The 13887-nt window shown below is 41.2% G+C and overlaps 1 protein-coding gene across 1 annotated transcript in view; it reads left to right on the top strand.

Annotated features, from left to right (window-relative positions):
- Window positions 1–13887, top strand: part of WDR64 (WD repeat domain 64) — a 127725-nt gene that overhangs the window by 89983 nt on the left and 23855 nt on the right. Inside the window, exons 12-15 of the mRNA XM_065589127.1 lie at window positions 1184–1307; window positions 4718–4890; window positions 8030–8212; window positions 10472–10602. Of these exons, the coding sequence (XP_065445199.1) occupies window positions 1184–1307; window positions 4718–4890; window positions 8030–8212; window positions 10472–10602 (611 nt within the window). The remainder of the gene's footprint in view (window positions 1–1183; window positions 1308–4717; window positions 4891–8029; window positions 8213–10471; window positions 10603–13887) is intronic.

Raw genomic sequence — 13887 nt, forward strand, 5'->3', positions numbered from 1 at the left:
TGGGACCTCATGATAGTTGCTGTACAAACACACAGTAAGGGAGAGTCCCTGCCCTGAAAGACTTATATAATATCATATAGTATTATTGCTTCACTTGAGGATCAAATCCTTAAAAGACACATGTTGGAGTATCCAACATAATTGATTCATCCCTTCTTTGTAGCCAGGGCTCGATTTAGGGTCAGCTTGGAGAGCGCTGGGCTGTACTCATGGTGCTGTTTTTGTTGTTAGTGACAAAAAGGAAAATAGAATGTTTGAAGTAAATGTTTCAGGTATTTTGTATGTGGATTCATTTTTCGCTAAGTTCCTAAAATTTTTGTGGAAAATTCCAGACTTTCTGAGACTACATTTTCCTCAAACCTCTTAGAATGTTGTCAGCCATGCCCTTGTGGATATATAAGAGGTGGTGTGTTGCCAGTCAGTCAGTCAGATATAAGAACGAACTAAAGTGACAGCCCAGCTGCGATATTGTGAACCTTATTTTATTGTGTAATTGTGAAAGTGTACTTGTGTTTTAAGACTTGAAGAGTGTAAGTAGAGACTATTAAAGGACATATTTAATGAGATGCCAGAGATATCTATTGAACCCCTATCTACGCAACAATATAAAAGTTTCTATAAGCGTAGAGGAAACAATTTTTTTTATTTGGTTACATATGGCATGAATAAATACAGATTTAAGGATCCTAATGTGCAAGTTTATAGTCTTGTATGACTGAGATAAATCATGCATGCAAATCGTGCATCAAAGTCATGAAATGGACTACAAAGTAAGGTATTCAAAAGTTTAACAAATGGAGGGGGGCACCGAAGATGATCCTTGCATGGGGCACCATTTGGTCTAGGACTGGCCCTGTTTGTAGCTAGCTTTCCTTGTTTTCTATATAGTAAAAACTCATTATAGTTAACCATTTTTATCTCTAACTTAAAAAGAATCTATTTCATGTGACTAGTGAAAATAGGCTATCCTTGCTAGAATGGCTTCCTTAGGGTGCCAAAGATTTTTGGAGTTATAGAGAGTGAATATGTGCTGTTGCGTCTGCTATACTATCAGGAAGCATATTTTTATGGGATATATGAGCGTCATCTATTCAGCATGTTAATCTTTTGGCAGCCAACATATAACACATGGTGTGGGGATTTTTGTAGGATGGACTGCAAATAATTTTAATTTTGTTTTTAGGTCTGGGAGCTAGAATCCGGGCACCAAATCTACCAGATTGAAGATGCCCATGGGCCTAATATTGAAGTGACCTGTGCAGCAATTGATAAAAATGGGTTTCACCTTGCTACAGGAGCCTGTGATGGTAAACAATTTAATTATCACTACTATTCTGTTATCTCTCTTTAGAATGAGATACTATATTGTGACCAGGGCTGTGAGAACAGTTTGCTTGGAACCCACCTGAAACCATGTTGGATTGGGGTCCAATTTCAAAAAGCTTTTGCAAAACTGGACTGGTGCTCTTTTGTATGGCCCTGACCCCAACCACCCCTTTATATTAAATGCCTCAATGTATAGCAATAAAAATGAGACCTGGCATAACTTTAAAGAAATACCACAAACTAAGCTTCCCCATGCAATTTGACTTAACTGTGAAGTACATCCTACCTCTGGAACTCGCATACCCATACCTGGGCTAGCTGTGATTGAGCTACTATATTAAAAATTGAGTGTAGCCACAGCGGCACAAGAGGTGGAACAGGCTATCTTCCCCAAGTACATGCATAGTGTATTGGACAGGGTGGTACTTGAGGCTGCTAGCCTCTCCTGCCATTGGTGCTGCCGCAGTGCTGATCTATTTTTAGCATGCTAGCTCGACCCGAGCTAGTCCAGGTATGTCTTCTCAAGCTGGAATTTACACCTTCAGCTCAAAGTGTGGATATGCCTCTTGTGCACCAGAGTGTATATACCCCGCCTCCAGTCAGAGAGGGGAGAGGTTAGTAAGCGTCCTTGCAGGACAAGAAAAATACCTGCTTGGCCTGAAAGGAGTATGAAAGCTGTCTAGCCTGAGAGGAGAATTACAGCTGGATCTAATTTGGGAATCAGGCCTTTGAAAGGCAATGTTAGGCTTTATGGGAAATGGCCTTTGGCTCTGTCTGCCTGGCTTCTAGTCCAAGAAGATCTTTCCCTCAGGGCTTAGGAGCTAGACCTGAATGGCATGAAGGATTAGAGACTGTAGTAGTCTGCACTGGACTCCAGGGACTGCTGTTCCATGATGTGATAATTCTCTGGGGGGTCTGGAATAAGCATCCTGTGAATACCTAAGAGTGTCATGGCTTACATAAAGCCTGTAGCAGTCTGGAACCAGTCAGCCCTGGTCTACGTTACCTAGAATGAACAGTATTAGAATAAGGATTACATTGAAACAGACACCTGAAGAAAATCCATCCTACATGCAGTGTGGCAGTTACTGCGGTGTTAGAAACCTTGATATCTTCTTGGAATTTCCTGACTCTTGTGTGCTTGAATTCTCAATGTTAACATTGTTTTGATGACAGGTTTTTGCTTTCAATTTCCCTTGCTGGGAAGAAAGGGGAGAAGGGATGAAACTGAGGTTGCCTTTTACGCAGGAGGACTAAATTAGCTCAACAGGCCATCTTTCACTCAGCTGCCTTAACATTCTCAATCCTGTGACTCAAGAAGGCTGCATTAAAACATGGCAGCACTGGCGCGGGAACAATTTGTATAGTGGAAGTGCTGAGAGCCATTGAACCAAACTGTAAACCCTGTATATGATGGAAACCACTTCAAGCCGGGGGTTCTGCAGCACCTCCCGCACCTCTAGTTCCAGCACCTATGCATGGCAGCATGTGTGCACACTCCAAATTTAAATGATCACCACTTCCAAAATACTGAACCACCCTGCTTTAAGTGGGACATGTATTTCTCTCCTCCAAGAAAGCTCGAAAACAAGCCAAGGTTTGAGTTTCTATCTTAAGTGTTATTGATACGCAAGAACAAAGCTTACGATAGGAACATGTGGGCTAAGTGCATTTTTTCCATCTTGTATAATTCAAAAATAGCAAAACCCATTTTGCTCAAACTTTCACAAAAAATTGAATTATTGTGGGCTAAGCCCAAGCATGAATATCTTCAGCCCAGAAGGCATTTTAATGAGAAAACTGAGCAACTGGAGTAAAGGAGTTAAATTGAAAAGGGAGAACTCAGTTTTATAGGATTTGCTGACTCTGAACACGATACATAGTTAGTGTATTTTCCAATATGCAACACGTCATGTAATGTATGGCATGTTAGTTTGAGATTGTATGACAAGGCCTCTCTGTTTATTTACAAGACCTGCACTGAATTCTTCAGTAGACTTTAATAATTGATTAATCAATTAGCATGGCTGCATAATTCTGAAACTTCAGGGTTTATTGAAATGTTAAGAAATGCAGCACCAAGTAAACTTTGGGATACTCCAGAAATATACAGGGTTCCTCATGAAGAAGACATGGCCTCTGCCACAAAGCATGCAGGCCAGATTAATTCCACTTGAGCATACTGTCCTTTATTTGCACCATTTAGCCGAGATACTTTGCCCACAGGGCTTAGGGGCTACTCAGAAAGGGCAAGCTGTTGTCAGGTCAGTAGCGCCACACAACAAGGGTGGATCCCAGTTGGTAGATACTCCTTCAGAGAGTGCTTCAGCCTCTCTTTTCCACCCCCTCATTTTGAGAGAAGGTCTGGTAGTGAGTCATGTCACACTCAGCCTTGCCACTCTCTCAGATCGGAAGATCTCTGCCTTGCTGGCTCCCTTTCTGCCCTTTTGTGGGCTTGGCACAGAAGCAGGAAGTACAAAACAGGCATGGAGAAGGACAGAATGGTGGTCTATTGGCAATGGCAATGTCTGATAACCCCGTATAACTGTGCTCACTGAGAGGAGAGGTGAGGGACTAGAGAATCTACTCCATTATTCTCCCGTTTAGGCAAAAATGCTTTTTGTATGCCCACAGTCAAGGAAGGAGGCAACATTGCTTGGCAATCAAACTTAACACCCTCACTGACATCAATAGGTTTTGGATCAGGCCCTAAGTGTGCATCACTGGAAACGTTTGTTTTCCTGAAATCAATTAAGTTTATTGCTCGAATAGCACAGGGTTGAATTTACATTATTTGAAGTGTGACTGACACTGTAGGCAGACTGTTGTGCTGCCCAGGGACATTTCTGAAAAATATCTGGTGGTTGATGCTTTTACAAAGGCCCTAGTGTCGGTCAGGGACCCATTGTACAAACAGAAGTAAATAAAGTCCCTGCCTTAAAGAGCTTACATTTGACTTTTAAATGACTCAGCCAACACATGTGAGAAATTGAAAGAAGGGATTTTTGAGCCCCATGATAAGTTATCTTTAGCAGGGAAGATTTTAGCAGTATCTAGAAAGGGAGAGGGTCCATCTGAGGCAGGGAAATCACAGCAATATTCCCTGTACTTGGGTGATTGAATATTTGTAAGGGATCCCTACATACACACTTCCTGCCAACCCCCGCCCCCGGAATATAGACTAATTCACAAATACCATGTGTCCCAACCACATGCTTCTGTGAAGCAGTATTCAAATACCAAACATCAGACCTGTAGAAATGGGAAATGCGATGCAGCTGATTTTTCTTTCTTTTTGCTATTTGGGACTTGTCAGGTTTCTGAGTTGAAAATACATGTTTTGTGTTTAACAGTTTTCTCCTTGTGTTTCTTGCCCTCACTTCTTGTTCAGGAACATTGAAAATCTGGGATTTTGGAAGTGGGCAAGAAATTAAAGCTTTGCCTGTAGCAAATGATAGCAAAGATGATGAGCAGTGGCTGCTGCAGCTAGTTTATCTGAAGGCTAGTGAGAGTCGGCATGTGATCCTGGCTTTGGAGCACAGTGGGGAGATCAAAATCATTCAGGTTTTTGATATCTTACATGTGATTTATTTCATTCTGTAGCTGCTCATTCTGAAGTTCAGACAGACAACTTTCATAGATCAGTAGGCAAACCCTATGCAACTGTCAATGTAAAGTCATTTTTCAGCATGTCATCAAAGTAACTCTTTAATATTTAAAATGTCAGTGTGTTCCATGTTCCATGGCTAGATGTTCAGCATTCTGCTCACCTCTTTCCATGAACACACTACACTGGAACCATTAATATTTTTCTCATAGCAGTTAGGCTTTGGTGGAAAGTTTTAAATTTCCTATCCCTCAGTCATTTTGCTCACTGAATAAAAGCCAGAACCTGCCCTTTATTTGCCGGATGTGCATAACTTTACTCATTGAAGTAAATGGGAATACTCCAGTGAGTAAAGTTATTCACACATGCAAGTGCTAGTAGGATCGGGTCCCAAGACTAAAGAACTCTTTCCCTTCCCCTCTCCTTCAGAAGTGAAAATCAGAGGCCCATGCACTCCCCCTTGATGACATGTTGTGAGGGAACGGCATGATCTGAATCCTGCATAGAAGGGTTTCAAAGGAATATGAAAAAGAGCCTCTCACTCTATGGTTCCTTGATTCCTCTTGAGTTGCTGCAGTGCAGCTCTCTGGCCCCATTAGCAATCAGCTTAAATAGCTTACAGACTAACAAGAAAATAGCTAGAAGCAAATTTGAGGCTACTTTTGTCCTTGAATATTTCTATTTATAGTGATACCCTTTGCCCAAGCACCTAAACAGGAGAGAGTACTACACGCTAGGTAGTTGGTGAGACAGACGTTGGTCCAATAAAAGACATTACCTCACCCAACTTCTCTCTCTCTCTCTCTCTCTCTGTGTTCATAATTTGACACAGACATAGCCCACTCTGCCACAATGCACTCATACAATCAAGTTACATAATCATCATCCCAATACATACAACCATAGGATTGCATACCGAACATAAATTCTTAGGCATAGCAAGGTCATGGACAAAAGAGCAGTTTTCTGACTGCATCTAGATGAAATTTCTGTAACAAGAAGTTATACATTGTGGTTATGAGCATGAAAATAAGCATTTATGCAGCCTTCTTTATCCCTCTGAATGTTGCTCTGGAAGAGAATAGCCAGTGTATGGAGCTGCTTTACAAATTAACGTACTATAAAACTTGAAATAATCAGTTCATTGAATTTGCTATTTATGGTTAATTAAAAAAAACTCTAAATTTAATTTACTAATAGCTTAATTAAATGTAGCCATATGAGCCATTCCTCCCAAACATTACTGTGAACCAAATTTAAATCTGAAAGGTGCTAAATAATGCTGCCTAGTAGATTTACATGGTTTACGGTAATTTTTTTCCAAATTGTTCTTGTTCAATATATTGAAATGGTTTAAAAAAACAACACCCCTCTTCCGCATTGATTAACTTTAGCATGTAATGCCTCTATGAAAAGAGTATTAAATCCTAGCTACCTTTTAAATAACTTTGAGTCTGTCCTAAAGCCAAAAAGTAGGGACACTGAAGTTAAGGCAGGAAGCTAAGTATTGGAGTTTGTTTTATATGCGGAGAACCTGTTAAGAGAACCCCCATTAGCAACTAGACACAATGGGCAAGGATCAAAGACTCAGTTTCAGCCTTAATTCTACATTTCCTTAGGTTGAACCAAAATGCTTGTTGTTTTCATGCAAGTGGGATGTCCGCCATCTTTGCTATCATACCAGAGATTGAACTTGGGACCTCTAAAACTAAATGTATGAGCTGCTACAACTTGAGCTAAAGAGCCAAGAGGTTGTAGCATGGAGTGTACAAGATTCATATAGTCTGTGAATCAGCAATGAAGGGGACCTGTAATGCACTTTGACCAGTGGGGTACATATGGGAATTGATAATATGTTGTGACCGGGGTCCCAAGGGAGCCAACTGAGGTCACTCAATTAGGGTGAACTGCAAAGAATGGGCCAGACAATTCCCAAAGCTGGTGGATATTCCAATAGTTAGATTTACCAAGCCAGCACAAAACAGCTTCTATAATACCTCACTGGTTACCCAGAAGCCCACAGCACAGTTCCCTTAAAGTAACCCAGCCTCAGGCTTCCACCCAGACACCCAAGTCAAATATGACAAGGATTACTGAAAATCTTATTCATCATATAAAAAAGTTCTATCAATCCCAAAGGATCGGACACATTACCTCCCAGGTTAATGAATATTCCAGATCTACCCAAATACAAGCTTACAGTCAATTCTTATTAACTAAACTAACATTTATTTAAAAAAGAGAAGAGAGGGAATATTGGTTAAAAGATCAGTATACATACAGACATGAGTACAATCTTGAGATTCAGATTCATAGCAGAGATGGTGAGCTTTGTAGTTGCAAAGAGTTTTTTCAGAAATATTTCATAGGTTATAGTCCAATGTTTATATTCAGGGTGGTCCAGTCAGGACTGGGATATCAGTCCTTATGGCTTAGCCTTCCCCTGCATGAAGCCTCAAGCAGATCTGAGATAAAAGGGATTAGGACCCAAGGGTCTTTTATACAGTTTTCTAACAGCCACTTGACCATACTATCCTGGGTGAACAATAGGCTTTTGATGTAAACGTCTGTTTCCCAAAACTCACTAGTAATTAACTACATGGATTAACATAAGATAATTTATCCATTAGGCAGTCTATCACAAACTTTAAAGAGACAGATAGACAATGACATTATTGCATTCAAGATTCATCTAAATATTAATAATCCCTTTTGATCTCTGAGTCAATAGCTATAGTGACAGAGAGGAACTGTCTGTTTACATGGCTAATTATTAAACAAGATATAAGTAAACACACAATTAGTATCATCTCTAATTCTCTAACAATACAGGTTTTCACTTCAAAGTTCTAGCCTATCTAGCAGGGAGTGGCCTTAATTACAATTTGCATAGTTTCCTAACATGACTTTAAAGTTTGGCTCTCGGTCATTTAGCATGCAAGCTGCTTAACCCTTTCTGGCCATGTGTCATACTTTGTATAAGATCCATTGCAATGATACAACAATGGTAGCAACAATGGTTTGCATGGTCATATTTTAATCAGATAACGTCACATATTTATTTTTGTCTTTTGGTTAAATGGATCGTTTTTCTAGGGTAATGAAGGTGAACCTCATCTGACTGTTACATGGGAGCTCCCTGAGGCTGTGTCACTTATTCTGCAAGAGAATCCAGTTATGTCTCTATGGCTGAAACCCAATGCCAGGAAAACAAATGGATTTTTTCCAGATGTTCAGCTGTTGTCTGACACAGGTCCTAAGAGAAATAACGAAACCCAGGTGAGAACACTTCTTAAATTTTTGCATTGTTTACCTAAGAGAAGCAAGTGAGTAAGAGATTTAGATGCAGTATGAGAGGCAAATATTCCAAACTTTCCACTGCATTGAATCCAAAAATATTTTATTTCAGGGGGTGACTATTTCTATGAGATTCAGTTGCATGACACCCACTGATATTAATCATTGTTGTGATTAAATATATAAGCATTGCCATGACAATAGGCCCCTGATTATTATTGTACAAGTTGAAAATAGTAAATTGAGATTTTTGGATGGACAGCTCTGTAGCCGTGAACTTCATAAATCTTAATGAATGAATCCTCTCAACAACAAAGAAAGGAAGAGTTTAACATATTTTGGCTATCTTCGATGTGGAGAAACTGAGACTCATCCAAGATCATAGAATCATAGACTATCAGGGTTGGAAGGGACCTCAGGAGGTCATCTAGTCCAACCCCCTGCTCAAAGCAGAACCAATTCCCAACTAAATCATCCCAGCCAGGGCTTTGTCAAGCCGGGCCTTAAAAACCTCCAAGGAAGGAGACTCCACCACCTCCCTAGGTAACGCATTCCGGTGCTTCACCACCCTCCTAGTGAAATAGTGTTTCCTAATATCCAACCTAGACTTCCTATGTCAAACAGCAAGTCTGTGACAGACCTAGGGCTAGAAACGGGATCTCTTGATTTCTAGCCCTGTGATCTAGCCACCTGTCTCCAGACACTGCCTCCCATTCTAAATGACATGGCCATGGTGACATGAGTTACCTGTATACTTCTCATGAAATGAGGCACATTTAACACAGGCTTGCCAAATCCCTCTCGCTAGGGCAAATAGTTTTCCAGGTGATTGTGACCAATGTTACTAACCTCTGCAGAATCAGCTTTCACTAATTTTTTTAAGTACCGGTATGTTTCTAGCCCCAGTGGTTGTGAAGAAAAATGTAGCAAGTCACTTGTAGCTACTACTGCTGCGTGGTGAGAACAACTGCTTCTCAGACGCGTTCAGGCCTGACTCTCTGTGAGCGCTACTCGTTCTACCTCAGTTCAGAGTGTGGAGGAGCCGCGTCAGTGGGATCAACTGAATCCTTTAGGCGCCACTCTTCCTTACCATGGGCCAAAGAGGAAAGGGGTGAAGATCACCAGTTCCCACGCCTCCTTGCTGCCAGTCACCTGAGGCCAGTTCCAGAGGAGTCCTGCTGTGCCCTTCGCAATGTCCTTATGTGTCTGGTCTCCTCATTTCATTTTGTTTTGTCTCCTGTCTCCCATCAGGCTTGGTGGAACAGAAGATACCCCTCTCCATCTCAGAGGGGCCATGCATGCCAGCAGCTCTAGGGCTCCATCCCCTGAGCAAATGGCTGAATATCTGCCAGAGTGGTGCTTTAACTACTGTATATTCCATTCTAATATCACAAGAACAAAAGGACACTCAGTGAAACAGAAAGGTGGAAAGTTCAAGACTGAAAAAAGGAAATACTCTTTTACACAATGTGTGGCTAGACTGTGGAATTTATTGTCACAGGAAGTTGTTGAGGCCAACAATTTAGCAAAATTCTAAGAGGGATTGGATGTCTCTATGAATAACAAGAATCCTCTGAGTTATAATAGTTGATGCCAACAGAAAAGATCACTGAAAGGAATATAAAACTTCCTGCTTCAGGGGTTAAACCAATCTCAAAATATTAGGGGTTAGGATGAGATTTTTTTGTGAGGGCAGATTATGCCACAACTGCCTACTTTGATTTTTCACCTTCCTCTGAATCATTTGGTGCTGGCCAGTGTTGGAGACAGGATAGTGGACTAGATAGTCCATGGCTCTGATACAGTAGTTCAATTCCTGTGTAATGCAATGCGCTGTGCAGTTGCTTTTGCTGTTAATTTCATTTGGATGTTTGTGATGTGTTAATGTACTAAGCATTGTTAACAACTTACACCAAACCATTAACACAGTACAATGCTCAATAGATACAGAGTGTCTCAGTTCAAGTATGTTTGGGCTAGTATTAATGTATGGTGCAAACAGTGTAATACAAAGGGGAAGAAGAATGATCCTGTGTGTAAAGCATAGAGTTGAGAGCCTGGGTCTGCTTAGGTCTTTGCATGGCATAAGAATGGCAAATGTTATAACGTATAACTTTAATAAAATGCATTGAGTTTACAACAATGTACAATGTCATTTTCTGTATATAACACATGTTAAAAACATTTCACTATCAAATGTCATGTCCTTCTTAGTAAACGTCTTCTTTATGCTTCCTTTAGAATTTACCACTGGGTGAAGAAATGAAGTGCTTTGATGTGTTAAAAGTAGAAGGATACAGTTTGATAGCTACTGGAAATGCACATGGTGCAATAACCTTGTGGGATTTTGAATCTGCCACTGTCAGATACTTGTAAGTAATACTTTGGTAAAAGATATGGCAATATCGTGGACAATTCCTATGGAATTAAGTTAAACCTTATTGAATTAAGTTTAAGTATTTTGGGGGTACATTGCATTGAAAATAAAAATGTTAATGTACACCTCTACCCCAATATAACGCTGTCCTTGGGAGCCAAAAAATCTTACCGCGTTATAGGTGAAACCGTGTTATATCGAACTTGCTTTGATCCACCAGAGTGCGCAGCCCCTCCCCCCGGAGTGCTGCTTTACCGCATTATATCTGAATTCGTATTATATCGGGTCGCGTTATATCGGGGTAGAGGTGTACTATTGTATTGTATGGAACTTCTTTAGAGGAAGAACAAGATTAGTGCAATCTCTGGAAGATATTAGGACTTCAAAGGGCTTCTATGGATAATGCATTTGAAATTGGGGTGAGGGAAATGCAAATGTTAAACCTGGAATCCATCCTTTTGAAGCTGAACATTGAGCAGAGACCTATTAGCTGGCTGATTTACCTATTCACAGCAGGAGCCATGGAAGCACCTTAAAAGTGTGTGTGGGGGGGAGGGGGGCAGAGGTGCCCTAACCATGGCCCTGCTCCTGCACTGTCTCTTCCCCCTGAGGCCCCGCCCCCCATTTGATCCTTTCCTCCTCCTCCTCCTTCCCCTCTCTGTCGCTCGCCCTTGCAGGCCAGCTGGTAAAAAGTGGGAGGGCCATGGTTCCCTGCCCCCCCACCCCATTCCAGCGCCCCGATTCACTGTTTCCTCAAAGAACCAAACTGGATATGTGAATGACTCACAAAGTCCTGGGTTGTTCTCATTCTGAGCAGAGTGTGGTGAATTTGAAACCACAGGGAAATCCCTGGTTGGGTTTTGAAGGACTACTTCTGCCAGAGCCCATGTTGGAGGGAGTGACCTCTGTAAGGAGGTGAGACAATGATTAAGTGAATTTACCTCCTGTAAAATGGCAAGGGCCTAAGTATATTTAATCGTGTATTTAATGGATCATATCATATACATACTAGCTAGCCATATATATAAGCAAGTGCATAGTCAATATAAATGTAGGGCTAGTTTTGTTCAGACCTTTGAATAATCTTTTTTATGGAAGATTGCACAACCTGATATGGATGTGAGGTTCCAAGGATGACGTAACAGTGAGAGGTTATGATGACACAGCCAATTATAATCAGGGTAAACAAAGAAAGTCCCCAAAATCCCTACCAAATATTAAAATTGACAGTTTTATTGTTGCAAATAAATAAATAAACAAGTTATTTATTTTAGGCTATAAATGTGGAATTTTATATTTGGTCATAGAACTTTATTCATTATTATGTAATGAATCAGAGGAGAAGGATGTTGACAAAAGTATGGTAGCATCTTGGGTATAAAAGAGTGTATGGAGACTAAGTCTTTGCCTTGGTTATGTACACCTTGTCTGTACATGCAGCTAAATCATTGGCCTGACATACCTCAACTGATCACTGGGTTGTGGCACTTTGTAACTATGCTGAAATAAACCTGTTCCTTGCATCTGAGCTCTGGAGTTAGTAGTGGTTTTGTCTGCTACAGTAGTTGTCTGCTTTGCTAGGTTCATAAGGTAATCTGTGTGTCTGGTTGGTGGTCCTGAAAATATTCTTACAATCTCTGTCAAGCTTATTAGTATGTGTATAGATTTTTTTTTTATTGTTTTTCATATATTTGTTTGTCATGCTTTTATCTGAAGAATAAAATGTGCTTGCTTAGAAAGACCTTTGGTAGCTTATAAACTGGTAGCAATTACGCTGTGTACCATCTCTAAGGCGAGAAGTGAAACAGGTCTGCTTAGGCAGACTACCTTCCGCTGGAATAACATAGTGAAGGCATTGAATTGGTCGGCCTGGAAATACACAGTCAGGTCGGAGAGAGATGCAGGTCCCCATGCAAGAAAGCCAACAGCAAGGGACCCGGAAGTCTGACAGTGAACCACTCCTGAACCACTAAGGGGGAAATACAGGTGTAGCTGCCCTGAACTGTGACACTCTTCATGGAGACATTTTGATTTACAGTGCACCCATACAGCCCTAACAAGAAGTGACATTTTTGATGAACACGACCTTTTACCCTACTATCAAAGGATTGATTGAGAAGGATTTAAAGTAGCAACATATTTAGCAACACACATACTTAGCATTTCCTCTAGTTCACTCCAAAATAATCTGCTCAATTTTAATCCTACCACAGCAGGTGGGATTAGTTGACTAGATTATTTAGGAGTGGACTGGAGAAGGTATTTCTAAGCAAGTGATGTAATCAGAAATTAGCATTAACATCACTGAGCAGTGGTGGTAAGGGAAATTCTTCCACGGTAAATTATTCAGTCCTTTACCATTAGCCTTTGGCATTGTAACTAGCCTGTTTAAAGTGGTGAGAGGTTATAGAGCTATCCCAATTTTGGAAGTGTTCAGCATTGTGTGGGCATCTGGAAGGAGCTGATACTACTGATGCCATTGGGAGATCCTATTACTGCTCTTTTATTGTTCATTTTCTAAGGCTGTTGTAGTGGTGATTCTGCCCCTTACTTTGTCTTCTGTAGGATGGGGGGGGGGGGGATTCAGAGTTTGTTTGGTTCAGTTAATCATCCAAAATTATTTGGGTTATCCAAACTTTGGGACATTGCCCCCACAACCATGTGAAATGGTCTAACAACATCAAGTGAGAGATGGGCAAGCACAGGCTCTTAGACGATGCTTCCAACAGGCCTGAGCATCTCTCTCTCAGCTTGTGTTATCTTTGCCACAATTCCTCTTCCACCCTCCAAAAAAATCAAGCTGAGGCAGCAGCTTTTGTGGGTGGATAGGCAAACTGCCCATCCATTCTTCAGCAGTGGGACCCTAAGTATTCATTAGACCATGCTGGGGTTGCTGCTCCTGGCCCAAGGATGGGGATTTCCATAAAATATGGTGCACTCCGCTACATCCTCGCCCTGGACATCTTACATGGTAAAAAGTCCAGGAGCAGTCGCTATAGCATGATTTGTTGGAGCATTTCCTTATCCTGTTGAAGAAGGGTGGGGAGGCTGGCTGTCTATCCCCCAGAAGATCCCTTAGTCCTGAATTTTGGAGAGGTAGTGGTGTCACCAACTGCTGTGTGAGGGAGTTCGCTCATCATGGGTGCCCCCTTATGGCTGGGCATGGGCGTAGAGTCTCCTCTTTTCCTGGTATATCCTGCCAACAGCTGCTCTAGCCCAGTGATGACCTGGGCTATATAAAGAGTCCAGCAATGGAGAGCCCTATAGTCAGGCAAGGGGT

The sequence above is a fragment of the Chrysemys picta genome, chromosome 3, assembly GCF_011386835.1.
Source record: "Chrysemys picta bellii isolate R12L10 chromosome 3, ASM1138683v2, whole genome shotgun sequence".
NCBI lineage: Eukaryota > Metazoa > Chordata > Testudines > Emydidae > Chrysemys > Chrysemys picta.